The 15,434-nt window shown below is 37.5% G+C and overlaps 1 protein-coding gene across 1 annotated transcript in view; it reads right to left on the reverse strand.

The window, feature by feature from the left end:
• Positions 1-1,687: 1,687 nt before the first annotated feature.
• The window catches only part of USP34 (ubiquitin specific peptidase 34), an 86,203-nt gene continuing 72,456 nt past the window's right edge, over positions 1,688-15,434 (reverse strand). The window contains exons 67-78 of the mRNA XM_072410272.1: positions 15,129-15,286; positions 14,005-14,083; positions 12,539-12,665; positions 12,253-12,360; positions 11,500-11,604; positions 11,088-11,122; positions 10,915-11,038; positions 10,277-10,356; positions 8,971-9,111; positions 8,752-8,892; positions 5,849-6,008; positions 1,688-2,982 (exon numbers count right to left, since the gene is read on the reverse strand). Of these exons, the coding sequence (XP_072266373.1) occupies positions 2,372-2,982; positions 5,849-6,008; positions 8,752-8,892; positions 8,971-9,111; positions 10,277-10,356; positions 10,915-11,038; positions 11,088-11,122; positions 11,500-11,604; positions 12,253-12,360; positions 12,539-12,665; positions 14,005-14,083; positions 15,129-15,286 (1,869 nt within the window). The 3' untranslated portion in view covers positions 1,688-2,371. The remainder of the gene's footprint in view (positions 2,983-5,848; positions 6,009-8,751; positions 8,893-8,970; positions 9,112-10,276; positions 10,357-10,914; positions 11,039-11,087; positions 11,123-11,499; positions 11,605-12,252; positions 12,361-12,538; positions 12,666-14,004; positions 14,084-15,128; positions 15,287-15,434) is intronic.

Raw genomic sequence — 15,434 nt, forward strand, 5'->3', positions numbered from 1 at the left:
TCATCCGGGTCCCTGTAGCTGATAACCTCAGTAATAAAGCCAAAAAAAAAAAAAGAAACTGCAGGCATATCAGCTATGAAATGGGTGATGTGCGGAGGCATGATTGTGGCCTCTGTGGTCAGAATAAGTGATGATCAAGGTCAAAAATTATTAATGGCATTTATTAACCACCTGGGCGTTACACTGATGTCTAGATTTCTGTACCAAAAGTGTTACAGGTTTTCATGAAATTTTTTTTTTTTAAAATCTCGGGCTTAACGAAAAGAGCAACTTTTTTTTAGCCCGTACGAAGGTCGGGCTTAACGGTCGGGAGGTTAAAAAAAAAAAAACCCACAACACAACTTCTTGACACAATAGAGAAAGGAAACATACCCATTATAGCCAGGGAGGACTAATGAAGGCCTGGGAGCTAGCAGTAGAAGGCATGATTCTTATCTGTGTTGCTTACATCAGCATCTTTAGAAACACTGCAGGCTGCACTGGTAGTTTTTAGAGGAATGTGAGCTGTAAGCACCTGTTACAGTAGGACTTTCTCTCCTGTGTTAAAAAACAAAAATATTGCAACAGTACAAGTACAAGGCAATGCACCAAATACCTAAAACAAAACAGAAATTTAAAGTTGGATGGCTGGGCATGGTATTGAATGAGGGAAATAGGGAAAGAACAAAGATCAGAGTATCCTATCACCCCCTGGAAAGCAGCAAAAATAGGGTTCAGGTTCTTCCTTCACATTGCATGACAGAAAAAGGATGCATGCAGTGAAGAGTGCGATGCTTCACCCAGAAAATTACATCAACACTGACTCGTTCCATGGAAAAACTGGTTGGAAAAAGGAGATCTTTTAATGGCACCCAACATCCTAAAGGAGGTAGCTGTTGATCCTAAAGGGAAAAAGGTATTTCCACACCTTTTAATTCTTTCAAACTAGTTTATAAAGAGGTATTCACCCAATGTTGGGGTAACCAGCAATTGTTATTATATGCTAATATACGTAATGTAATATACTGACACATCTCAGCTTGTGGTCACCTCTAGCATTATTTAGTTCCTCATTTCCATCCCTGCTCCAACTTGGAGTCAGAATGTTTCTCAATATTTTATGCATTTAGTGGACTGTGATTCTTGCCAATACACAGCCCTAGTAGCAACCACTTGGAGTCCACCCTCCATGCTCTGAAGAATGTAACAAAGAACTGTTAACACGATTAGTTGATTCAGCAGACCTTTAACTCAATATACCCAAAAGGCGCAACAATAAAACACGTTAAAATCATATGGAACCAGGTCAGAAAACAAGACTATATGTTTTGGACTCAATGACAGAGTCACTGAACAAGATCTTTTTTTATTAACAGAGTTATATTCTCCAGGATGAACCGTGGCAGAACAATGATAAAATAGGTAGTTTTGTAACAATATTCACTTAAGTTTTTAAATCTCTTTTAAACAAACTATATATATATTTTTCTTCTTTTAAAACAAAGTGCAATTTCTTTTTCTTCACGTCCCCATAAATCTCTAACAACCTGAACAGGGTGGATCTCAAGCGTTTCCTGGTTTTGATTTACCTTTGCTTTATCAAACATATTGGGAAAACACAAGACATGCGTAACACAACCTAACGTAATAGGTCAGTATAATGCGTGTGTCTACAAAAATTCCAAAAGGAGGCCAACATACACAAAAATGAAAAGTCTTCACAATTAGTTTAATGAAGTGCACAGAATAGCGATCAATCAGGTCAATAAAATAAAACAGTTACTTTTTTTGTCTTTTTCTTTTTTACATCAAGTGTGCTTTATTTCCTCCACAGGTATTCTGTTAAATAAAGCACCATATATACTGCCAGGCCACAGCTAGAGAGGATTCTTTACAGAATCAAATTTCTTGTGGTTTAGTACAAGTAAACTTAATTTTGATAATAAGAACCACAGCGGTTTGAGGCAACTGCCTCTATTATAAGGTACAAAACTGGCACAGAGGACACCATATTATACACAGTAAAAATGACAAATTTAAATTACATTATATTGGGCAAGGTAGGGTAAAGCACCCCTATTATTCCAAGCGGCCATTTAAATGAATTGCCACTACAGCGAATCTGAATTACATAAAACATAACCATTATGATTGGCCTTTACAAAGTGAACTGCAGATGCAACTTTTGTTTCTTAACTTCTGCCTGAACAAGAATGAAGCATAAAAATCTAGCTTGCCATTCAAGCAGAAAGCACTTGACAAAGTGAAGCACAATCGAAACAAAAACAAAGAAAAGGAACTGCAAAACTTGTATACAAACAGCTTTTAAAAAAAGAAAACAAAAGCAAAAAAAAAAAAAAAAGACTTAAAAGCAGACATGCTACAACTAATGTCAAGAAGCAGCTTTGTTTTCTTTTCCTGATATCCTTGAGACCACAAGAATGGTGGACTCAATGGTCCTGCACAGGGTATCTAAAATGTCATTTTGTTGTACATGACTAAAAAGTCCCCTGGAATGCTCGCAGTTTAATGACAGGCTGAGCTCCTGGCTGTCTTGTGTGGGTGATGGATGCCCATCACAACTCCTCAAGTCTGCTAAGTCAGCTAGCACTGCAGAGATAGAAGTAGAAGGAAGCTCGCCATCATCTTCTGTCACATTCGTCTCTTTGGGGCTCTGGAGCTCCTTTACTTCCTTGCTCTCTTCAAACTTCATGCTGCAGCCAGGCTGCTCGTCTGTTGGCTGTGGCCTTGCAGGTAGTATGTCTTCTGTAAGAGATGACGGCACTTCTATTCTGTATTCTTTAGCAGAGAGCGGAGATGGCGAGGGTGGATCTTGTTCTGTTCCTGGATCAATAATTGAAGAGTCTCTTGTCTCATTGTCAGATGTGCTTGTGGGGGTGGATGCTTCACGCTCTGTTTTCAGATCAGTCATACAGCTATCAACCATGTGTTCCTCATCACTGCTAACTCGCCGTCGTTTAACTGGCGTTGCACCTTCATCATCTAGAAAAAAAAAAAATCATATTCTCCATTATCTAAATATTCTCTGTGCTATAAAACATTTTATCAATTTTCCATTTAGTACCTGAACAAGTGTGGGCTATTTTCTATCAAAAAGAAAGTTTACAGAATGCTAAAGATTATTTTGTATCAGAGTTTACAGGTAACTCAAATAAAATGGAAATCCCTTATTTATCGGGTAGCTATAAAAAGTGGAGTACTTTCTTTTTTTACATTTTTTAAGATGGGGTCCTTACCAAATGCTTGAAATTACCTTGATAATCTATTAGCAAATTTGCAATCACAATTTTGCCCCAAAAAACACTGCAACTACATTTAATAATTAACTTTGACATGATTTTCTGTTTTAAACTTTATTATACGCATACTAATATAATATACTGTAAAAAAAGTTTCCATGAACCTCAATGCACTGCTTTTAGACCTTTAAATACAGTGTATTGCATTCAATTATTTTGTATTGAATGCAATACAAAATAATTTAAAATTCTCACCGCACCCCTAGCGGCGGCTGTACGAGCCGACGTTACGAAGAGGATGCGGCCTGAGGATCGCAGGCACCTGGTAAAGCTTTATTTTTTTTTTTTTTTTAACTACCCCGAGTGTGGCTCGGGTTACCCCTGGGGAAGTTCCAGCCATTGCATCATCTTAGATTACACCTTTACTAGTTACTCCTGAGTTTAGCATGATCCTTGTAAGCACATGGACACTCAGAGCATTTGTTGGACTCATAGGAGTCTATTTATGTATGCTTACATACAACCTTCATCCAGAATTCATACATGTCTTCCAAAATGTAAGAATCCTGTGTACAATTTGTGCAACTCTTGCGTAAAAACTTTTATAACCGGACTTCTAGTGTGGCCCCTTAGCCTCCATCTTGGTGTCAGTAAATTTAGAAATATGGTATACAAGAAAGAAAAAATTCTCTCTCTACTCCTAAGAATATTATATACAAATACGTGGCCACCCCTAAATTGTCGAATAGTATATATAATAGAAAAGAAAGGAAAAGAAAAGCTTTGCGGCCTTCATTTTTCAGCAAAATAGTGAAACAAACTCATGCATATTATGCATAGAAACAAACAGGATGTTTACCCTAGCCCATTAAACAGCATGGGGTGGGGTTACAAAAACTATACAGAAATTTGCTAGCGATTTAGTGTTAAACTAAGACTGGCTACTATAGTAAGCATCCTAGGAATACCAGCTGTTTTCACACTACCTACTTATACATCTTACCTGAACCTAGCGATATTTTACAAACCGGAAAGTCTACACTATACACCCCTGAGGAAGCCTACCTAACAGTTTAACCCTAAATCGTTTAATGGACTAGGGTAAACATCCTGTTTATGCATGCATGCATAATTTGTACAAATTTAAGTTTCTAATAAACTATTTTGGCCGCAAAACCCTGTCTTTTCCTTTCTTTTCTATTATATAATTTATGATTTTAGAAATAGTTTTTAAAACTTTTTTAATGAATACCTGTATTTGCCGTTTTTGTTTTTTTTGCTTTGAGCATACTGGCTTTTTTGGTTTTAAACAACTGCGTTTCTGATAGACACTTCTAAAGATATGTCTGGAAGATCAACACCCAATAAAAAAAGGAAAGGTATTTAGGGGAGATGCAGTCTTTACACTGCTAAACTGGAAAGTGAAGAAAATTATATGCAACTATAGCGAAAACCTGTTAAAGCGGAACTAAACCAAAAAAATGACACTTACCTTAACTTAGGGCCAAAATTGAAATTCATAGAAAAAATTGAGGACATTTTCCTTCTCATTAGATATACTTCCTTTTTTATATGGAAACAAAAAGGTTTTGCTTCACATTCAATCTGGAACAAGCTTATAATAGAAAAAGAGGCATAAAAAAATCATATGCCACTTTCTCTATTTGTAGCCTTCTGAGTTAAATTTCAATGGTAACCTTTTTGCACAGGCTACCAATATTAACCCCCCTAGCGGTAATCCCGAGTGAGACTCGGGGTGGCTTTTACTTGCAAAAATCGGTAATCCCGAGTCACACTCGGGGTAACTTTAAGAGCCCCCTTACCTTGGCCCCACGCTCCAGCGGTGATCCGATGGTCCTGCTGTGATGCCCGGGCGCCGGTACGTCGGGGGGTGTGGCCGGGCGGGAATTTTAAAAGCAGATTACAGAGTAATCTGCTTTTAAATACCACCCGGGTCCCAGCCACACTGCTGCCTGCATCTCCAGAGAGATGCAAAGCACAATGCAGGACTTCTGCATTGTGCTTCACATCTCACTGCAGATGCCAGCAGCAATAGCAAATTTCAGGGGTGGTCACCCCCCGGAATTTGCTATTGCTGCTGGCATCTGCAGTGAGATAGATGTGAAGCACAATGCAGAAATCCTGCATTGTGCTTTGCATCTCTCTGGAGATGCGAGCAGCAGCAGCAGCTCCAGCGTGTGCCTGTGTGAGGCAGGGCAGGGAAATCCCCACAGTGGTGATGTATTGGGGGGGGTGTCTGGGAGGGAAATTTAAAAGCAGATTACAATGTAATCTGCTTTTAAATGGTTTTTACAGTGCAAAAACACCACACAACATGAAATAAAAATAAAAGTACATTTTTAAATTAAAAAAAAAGGATATTGTGGGCCAGAGTTTGACACTCCTGGCATAGGCAATCAAAACTAAAAGGGGAGGTGCTGCCCCCTTTAGAAAAAAAAAAAGGTGTTGCACCTTAAAAAAGGAATAACATTTTCGCTTTATATATAAGGGTTGTCTACCCTTTTATGTAAAGTGAAAATGTTGAGTTTAGGTAAGCTTTAAGGCTACTGTCCATCTACCAGGAGGAAAAGGCATACGCCATTACTGACCTTTTGTTTTACCTTCTTTGGATTCTTGCTCTTGTAATAGATTTCTTTGCTGCTGGCAGGCTCTACATTTGCTCAAGAGATCTTGTAAAGTTGGTATTAAGGCTGGGTTGATCTGTTTGGGAGTGTGAACGGAGAGAAGCAGAGTCAACGCTCTGAGATCCTAAAAGGCAGAAGGTAAAAAGAGATAAAGCTATTAAAATATACCATAAAAAAGAAAACGTACCGTTTATCTGTATACAACATTTACAAAAAAGGAAGTTTTGATATAATAAACAATAATTTACTAATGACGTTCTTCACATATTGATCACAAAGTAACAGTATGTTAAAATGGCCATATAGCAAGACCTTTCTCAGATTTCTTTGATGCCAAAAAAAAAAAAATATAAAAATAAAAACACCACAACCGTTGCATGTTGTTTTACGTGCCTGTAAAAATATTGTATTTACCATTCTATCTCTATTTGATATAGAGTTCAGTGGATGGCTTATTTCAACAGCTGTGCAAACTAAAAACCACCCAGTCACAAAGGAACTGAAACACCATCTGGCCTATATTAGGCACAAAACTTGGAAAAGCAGGTGAATATATAAGATCTGTTTTCTGGCACATGTAATTAAACATGAATATTAAGGAGGAAACCAAGCTTAGTTTATACAAATATATGGTTCTCCTTTAAAAGTTCAATATAAAAACTTTAGTTTGAAATTAAAAAAAAATTCAGCTGAAACTACAGGCGGTGCTGAGAAGTTCCTGGCTTTGCCCCCTTCCAAATGAAAAAATGAGTGTGGGGGCATGACAGCCTAATATCTTAGTATGTAACTGTGCAAATATCTGGTCTTTGCGATTCCTAAAACGTTTTTTTGTTTTTTTTGAAGTTTTTGTTTCTCCAGGGAAAGTCAGCAAAGGACATTCACAATGAGATGTCACAAACACTGGGGGAGAAGTGTCCTTCCTACAGCACTGTCAAAACCTGAATATCTCGTTTCAAGACTGGGTATTTGACGTTCTTCACATATTGATCACAAAGTAACAGTATGTTAAAATGGCCATATAGCAAGACCTTTCTCAGATTTCTTTGATGCCAAAAAAAAAAAATATATAAAAATAAAAACACCACGACCGTTGCATGTTGTTTTATGTGCCTGTAAAAATATTGTATTTACCATTCTATCTCTATTTGATATAGAGTTCAGTGGATGGCCTTTTTCAACAGCTGTGCAAACTAAGAACCACCCAGTCACAAAGGAACTGAAACACCACCTGGCCTATATTAGGCACAAAACTTGGAAAAGCAGGTGAATATATAAGATCTGTTTTCTGGCACATGTAGTTAAACATGAATATTAAGGAGGAAACCAAGCTTAGTTTATACAAATATATGGTTCTCCTTTAAAAGTTCAATATAAAAACTTTAGTTTGAAATAAAAAAAAAATTCAGCTGAAACTACAGGCGGTGCTGAGAAGTTCCTGGCTTTGCCCCCTTCCAAATGAAAAAATGAGTTGTGGGGGCATATGACAGCCTAATATCTTAGTATGTAACTGTGCAAGTATCTGGTCTTTGCGATTCCTAAAACGTTTTTTTTGGTTTTTTTTTGAAGTTTTTGTTTCTCCAGGGAAAGTCAGCAAAGGACATTCACACTGAGATGTCACAAACACTGGGGGAGAAGTGTCCTTCCTACAGCACTGTCAAAACCTGAATATCTCGTTTCAAGACTGGGTATTTCACCGTTGAAGATGAGCCCCGCAGTGGGCGCCCCCCAACCTCAACTGACCCGGCAACCTGCGATGCTGACCATGAGCTGATTAATAAGGGACGAATATCCGCAAAAAAGATAGCCCACATAATTGACATCTTACAGAAGCGTGTTGGGTTTGTTATTAGCACTATTCTTAGACATGCTCAAGCTTTCAGCGAAGTGGGTGCCAAAATGTTTGAACAGTGATAAGAAGAAGGAGCGAGTTGAAGCATCCAAAGCTTTGGCCCATTTTGAAGCTGCACAAGACTTTTTGAGCTAGGCTAGTGGGCGAGGATGAAACCTGGCTCCACATCTATGATCCTGAAACCAAGGAACAGTCAAAGGAATAGCGCCACAGCGGGTCCCTGCGCCCGAAGAAGTTCCAAACCCGGAAATTGGCCAAAAAAGTCAAATTGGCGTCTGTTTTCTGGGACAAAGACGGTATTCTGTTGGTGGACTACCTACCTCAGGGCTCCAGTATCACCGGACAGTATTATGCTAACCTCCTGAACCAGCTAAATGAGGCAGTTAAGATGAAACGCCGTGGAAAGTTGACCAAAGGGAACCCTTTTTTGCAGGACAATGAACCTGTGCACACGTCCAACATTGAGGCTGCCAAATTGAACACCCTGGGTCTCCAATTGGTCCACCATCCCCCCCTACACACCTGACCTGGCCCCTTCGGATCTGTCCCCGAATTTGAAGAAACACCTGAGGAGGCAACGTTTTGAGGACATTTCTGACGTCAAAGATGCTGGTAAGAGCTGGTTTGCAGCCCAACCAAAGGACTTTTATTTGAACGGTCTAGAAAAGCTGCAACTACGCTGTACCAAGTGCATCGGTCTCAGGGCGAATATGTTGAATAAACGTGTTATTTCGTAACTCTGGCTCTCTTCTTTCTGGGCAGGGACAGGAACTTCCAGGAAAGTCAGGAACTTCTCAGCACCCCCTGGTGCATCCCCACCCTATCTCAGTGATTCCAACAGAAATGCCAAACAAAAGCATGTTGACACAGTAACTTACCCACTATACTGCTTGGGTTTGCTAACTATTTTGCACATAAATCTCCAATAAAATAAATGTCTTAGGCTTGAAAGACATCTAAAAATGCTAACCTATTAAGGTTTTCCTTAATACTCAATAAAAACATATTACAGCCTTACCCCATTTAAAGTGCTGCTTGCTTTGGAAATTTCAATCCTGCTGAAGTCAGAGTCCACATTTTGATACTGGTTGATGACATGTGTAATAATGGTGTTAATAAGATTTGCACAGTTTGTTTCTGAGAACACCTGATTTTGAACCTGTGAGGGGGGAAAAGAAATAGTTGTTTCAAATCCATACAACAGGGTAATAGATAATTCTACAAGAACCATACATACCTTGACTAAGAAATGGGTGAGGAATGTGCACACCACATTGTTGTTGATGAAAACACGCTCATCCACTAGAATACTTTTAATATATTCTGCAAAAACTGGATCTTCACACAGCAACTTGATGCAATTTTTTGCCAGTGGAGTCTGCAGGTTAAGAGATTTAGAGGTTAACAAACAAAATAATTCCGACATACTTAGTTTGTGCACTAACAGCTTGCAGGAAAAGTAAAAATACATTAAGGGTTTAAAAGGTCATGGTGCAGTTTTTTCAGTTAATTTAGTTGCAAGAGTTTATGTAATGGTTCTCCTTCCAAACCATTCCATCCTCCTATAAGAAGGGTTTATAACCCTAAAAGCCTATGTAATCTAAGAATAATATTTAAAAACATTGCTACATATATGTGATGATTTTTATTTTATGCAACCCATGCCATTCTTCTGGGGAGTTTGTCTAACAGTAGCATTAAACTGTATTTTATCGCAACCTTGTTACAAATCTTTAGCAATCCCTAGTTAACAGCTTATTTTTACTTCTTTATCCCTCCTTTTCCAATGTGCCAGGATTATTTTTTTTTTAATTGGCTAACCTTAGCAAACAGAAAATAGTTTCAGCCATTCAGAATAGGCACTGTATTGAGACAAATTGTGTATGAAGCAACTTTATGTTTGCATCGTCTTTGGAAGAAAGGAAAAGCCCAATTTACATGTTGGTGCACACTCCACCCTTCACCTATTTCGTTAAAGTCTCTCATTTAGAAAGCCAATTTATGTGAAAAGGAGAACAAAAAAACAATGGTGGTTTGGGAATCAAACATCCCTAGAAGTTGAGTAACACCAATTCCCCCTGACATAATCAAAGGGGCACTAAGTGAAACTAAGCAGGATTCTGTGGGAGTGGGTTATAGTCCCTAGGGGCTGGTCTTCAGATTTTTTTTTTTTTTTTTGTTATGTGCATGGTGTTCCAGGCAGCAGTAAAACTTTGGGCTGCCAAATAAAACTGTGTCCTTTGAGGAATGATAAAAAAGGCTGCTTCCTTTCTGAGATTTACAGCGGCTATCTAGGGATTTTGGATGGGATGTAATAGCAAAGAGGGAGCAATAAAAACTATCCATGCACAGTTATTGTTAGATGGGATAGCAAAAGGAATTGCAGAGTTCACGTTGGAAAACACTGTTGAAAAATGTATCACTCCACTGACACACAAAAAGAATTAGGCAATATTGCTTGAAATATTTTTAGACTAAATACCAGCAAAAATCTGTCTGCATATAATAAAAGACTTGTTATTCCATGCAATACAATAACATACCTGTGTCTGGCATAATTCTGTCCAGAGTTTGGGAAACAATGCAAGATGTAATGAAAGCCCTTCGTATGCAATCAAGATACCTGTAAAGCATTAAGATAATAAAACATTAGGCTTGCACTTGATAATCATAAAATGCATTTGGAAAGTCTACTGAATTTAAAATAAACACTAAATTTTAGCTAGAGTAGGAAAAACAAATGTGTCTACTGAACTTTTTGTAGTCAGTTTGGTACAATATTCGCCTTCTCACCCATTTCAGTGATCTTAGGTGTACTACCATATATGTTGCACATTCACTATAACAAAAAGTTCAGCCTGCTGGGTTCACTTCATACTGCATTTGCACAACAGGGCCATAACTTACTCCTATGGGTGAGTTAAACTGAATGTCTAGAGACCACCATACAACTAATCAATTTTTTGCAGACAGGCTGCACTCATAGAGGGTGAGGAGGCTATTTAAAGACAAGTGTTCTTAAAGTATAGATGTACTTTAAAGTATATAAGGAAAAGAACATTATTATACAATTTTTCACACCCACAGACAATGCTAATGCATAATATACCAAACACCCAGTATTTGTACTGCTCAGCTGTTTAGACAAAGATTTTTTTTATGAATACATTGTTTTACTTACTCAGCTTAATCAAAGCCTCTGTAAACTTCTCACAATTGATTGCTACACGGCAAAGGAGATGAATAAACTGGTGATATGAAGACAAATATTCTAGCAGCATGCGGTCATACACATCATCTTTTCCCTAAAAAAGGAAAGGGAGCAATATTTAAATAGGTTTCATAGGTAAATACATCATCATAAATAGTGAAGACTGCTATTGGAACTCCTTGTATGTAGAAAGAATGTGTATATGAAGTTAGAGAAAGATGATAGCTGATGGCGATGGAAAGATGATGGCTTGTAGGAAATTAGAAGAAAAACAAGAATAGCTGGTGACAAAGGCAGAAAAGAACGTTTGACTTGGAAGAGGCTAGCAGAAGAAACAATCTTGCCCCGATTCCATTTTTATGCATTGCTGCCAACTTTTTACATAATTTTGACTTTGAGCAGTCAAATTTTAAAAAATTGTAAATTAGTGTGAGTTATGGGGTAAATTGCTTATTTGTAACTAACAAAAGGGTTATTTATCTTTATATCATTACTTACAAAATTTAAAACCTTTGAACACAATCTTTCCATCTTTTGATAAACAAAATCACTTACTTGGGATGTTGCTGTGATGGTATGTACAATGGTTGTGCTGTAAAAAGGGAACAAGGGTGTGCAAAAAATCATGGGGACTTAACAGCACTAATTCTTTTAGGACATCTAAAAAAACAATACAGAAGTATTCTGTTATAATTCTATAAAAGTGAGAAAATTACACACACAGAAAATATTATATAACAAGATCACTTCTGTCTAAAAAGTGTTACCTTTTTAACCGATTTGTGAAACAAGCACAGCAACAGCAACAGCAAATGCTCATGGCTGCAAGCAACCAATTTATCTGCTAAATAACACACATTTGCTTGCATACGAACTTACACCCCTGTTTATATTATACTGCAATACAATATATGCAACCTTTCATGTGACAAGCCTATGAACAACAACCACATCAATAAACCTTAGCATTGTACTGATTCACTAACCATATTTTACTCAGAAAGTTGCCTGTCATATCAAAACATGATAACGCAGAAAATAATGCAACGAGACAAAAATCTGGGAGGTTCCCTACTCTTAATCAAGCTTCCTAAATCATTTTGATTTTTGTTTGTGTTGCTATTGGAGATTTACCCTCACGCCTATCTGGTAAGATAATGTTCAGAAGAAATGCCAATGAAAAGAAACTTACCAAATTTTCTAACCCATACATTTTTTAAATGACCTTATAAAATAAAATTTTTTTTTTTTTCTTCTTTGAATCTGATTAGTTTACAGTTAGTCATCAAACATAATGAGATAGATTACCTATGCAGGCATTTCGCAGTTCTGGAGGACTGTAAGAATTCAACAACGTTAAAAGTTTGTGAGCAAATTCAATTCGTTCCTGCCACTGAATCAGAGCCTGCTTAACATCTGTAGAAAAAAAAAGGATCAAATGCTGTAATAATATAATAAATATAAAGAACAGGATGTGCTCAACCTAATACATTTACAATCACATATACTAAACACTTGGATAATTGATATTTGGCACAATACCGTCACACACACAAAGTATATGTACTATATGTACACTGGAGCCATGCCTCACCTTTTCTCTGGAGATAAGGGCGTGTGGACTTAAGAACAGACAGGAATATGGACAAAAGCTCTACTAAGTCCCCAGTCACATGGCAGGCTGTAGCTTCATGGTACATCATATGCAAAGTGTTAAAAGACTGTGGATAGAAAGAAAATTCCAGTCATGTACTTCTTGATTACAGATATTCTGTCTCATTAACAGTGGCCTCCAGAAAAAATACAAAAGGAGAAACTATCGAGCAGGAATAGAGACTGCAATCAAAAAATTAACAGAGGTGTTTTCTATTTCCACTCTACTCCATCCTATCCCCATAAAATTGGTTATCTATTCACATTAAGGTTTGCCTAATGCAAGGCTACAGTCTACAGGGTATGAGCTGTGTCCTTAACGAATAGGAAGATAATCAGTCCATGTTGATTGTTTACATTTAATCTGTAATTCTGCAAGATATACTGATGTTAGTTTAGAGCATTGATTTAAAAAGTCAGGAAATGCAATGTACACATATCTGTACTTATCGCTAAAATTTAAAAACTACCCTTTGAGAAGCATGACCCTCATGTTTGTAAGGGTTGAGTGCTCACTTTTGCCTAGGGGGAACTTTAAAAAACCTTTTTATTTATTTTTTTTTCCTCACTTCCGCAGGCTTCCTCTATTCTATGCAGACTCTCCTCCCCTCCCATTACCTTTTATTGTTTTATCCTTACAAACCTACCTAAACTAAAGATACACCAACCTCCTATCCATAACCTTTGTGGCTCTCCCCAACTTATGTAATCGCACCGCTCCAACTTTGTATGTCCACAGATAATCTCACTTTGTTACATGCTTTTTTTTTAAATGTATTTATTTATTTTACTGTTTTTATACTCAAACATTATAAAGAAAAACATGTAAGTCCCCCTTTAAAAAAAAAAGCATTAAACTCTTGCAAGTCAGTGGAATCCCAAAACTGCAAGGGTAATTTTTTTTAACATGTTCCTAAAAAAAAACAACTTCTGGACGGCCCACTATTTTAAGTCTATACAATAACATAATTAAAAAGAACCAGAGGTCAGCAAATGTTTTTGGCCACTAGGCCATTTCAGGGGTAGGCAGGAGCAAACTAGGCCGGACTCTCTCTCAAATGCCCACCCTAATGGCTCGGCCCTCCACCAGGAACGACCCCTAAAGGGAAATCCCTCCCCTCTGCAATGCAGGGAATGTTCCCCTCAGGGAATGTTCCCTATTTACCCTGTTGGCGGAAGTGTTAACGTCGGCCATGGTAAATAGGGAAGGGAGCCACCACACGGAGGCTCAAGAGTTTGTTCCAGCACTTTGTTCCAGCTTTGCCGCGGGTTGCTGGATGGGATTAGGCCCGATCGGCCAGGGGGCGTAAGCCAGAACAAGCTACTGGCTAGGCCGTATCTGGCCTAAAGTCCGGAGTTTGCTGATCCCAGCTCCAAACAGTAAGAGGATCTACATTGATGGCTCACCTCAGTCATTAGGATTAATCCTCTGTTGAATACAACAAGCAGCCTATCTTCATCTGATTCCAACAATATTCTAAAGGCACTGCAAGACAAGAAAAACATTTCATGTCATTTACAAACAGGGTTCTTCCAGACCTTATTTACCTAAGTACTTCCTATAATTATTACTTCCTATAAGTATTACATTGCTATAGTTCACATCATTTTGATAACCTTTTAAAAAGTGGCAATTAGAAAGAAAATAAAAAGCAAATATGTTTCATCTGTTATCCTCTGGAAAATGAAATAAAAAAACATGATGATCGATCATTGTGGAAAACATTTTTATTTTGTCTGCATTTTTTTCCCTCAGTTTTAGTAGGTTGTAGAGTAATCTAAATAGCAGGATATGCAGAACACCTTCCAGGCAACTATTGCCTATATTTTCTATGAAAAGACAAAAAACATTCAGATGCAAATTAATTATGCCCTGGACCAGGATCATTGCACTATAATATTAAAGTAGAAATGAACAAAATCAAGGTGGTATAATCCATCTGCCTAATGCAGCTTTAAAATTATTTAAAACTTTCATCAATAAACCACAGGGAAGTCAACTACAATCTGTTGAACACCTTAAGTACTGGAGGTGTTAAACACAATATACTGTATTATAATAACAACAAGATGTTGTTCTTATTCTTGTATAATAAATAAATAAGCACTAATGTTTTATACCCAACACTTTTCCCTCAGATTTGCAGAAATATAATAAATAGTTAACTTCAAGAAACAAAATGTAAAATATTTGAATTTGTACAAAAGAAAAGTCACCTTGCACCAGGGCTTTTACATAGGGAAAGCCTATACCCTTCAGCAATTTATAACCTGAGCAAAGCATTGCTTACACAGGGTAGATACTCAAACTTCCAGTATCTAAAGTGGTAACGCAACAAAAGAATAGACAAGTATGTCCTGCTAGGGAAGGGGGAATGTAAATTGAACCTGGTTTGTTGTCCTATTTGTAACAAACATTGAAAAACTCTCACATAAAAGGGAGAACAGGAGCAAAAGCCACCATTATGGCTCTAAAAAAATACTGGATTATCAACATCAATAGTATGGATACCCTGTTAAGTGAACCTTACCTTATTAAAGTGGTCCAGCAGGAGCGGCCATCTAAACAACGCAAGTAACAACTTATTGTTGTTTTCTTAAACTGTTTGATATCTTCCAGCTCCTCCTCTCTCATGTCTGGTCTCTGAGCTACAAAGAGCTGCATTAGATTGAACAGCTCTTCAACAGCCTGCACAAGAAAACATATTGAATTACAAATGTTCTGTACATTTTGTCTACTTTTGCTGCAAACTCCAAAAGTCCAAATTAACTTTTAGTTTAAATCCACTAAATGTAGGCGAGTCAGAACAAAATGTGTAAAGAAAAAAAAAAAAAAA

This window comes from Pyxicephalus adspersus, chromosome 4, assembly GCF_032062135.1.
Source record: "Pyxicephalus adspersus chromosome 4, UCB_Pads_2.0, whole genome shotgun sequence".
Lineage (NCBI taxonomy): Eukaryota > Metazoa > Chordata > Amphibia > Anura > Pyxicephalidae > Pyxicephalus > Pyxicephalus adspersus.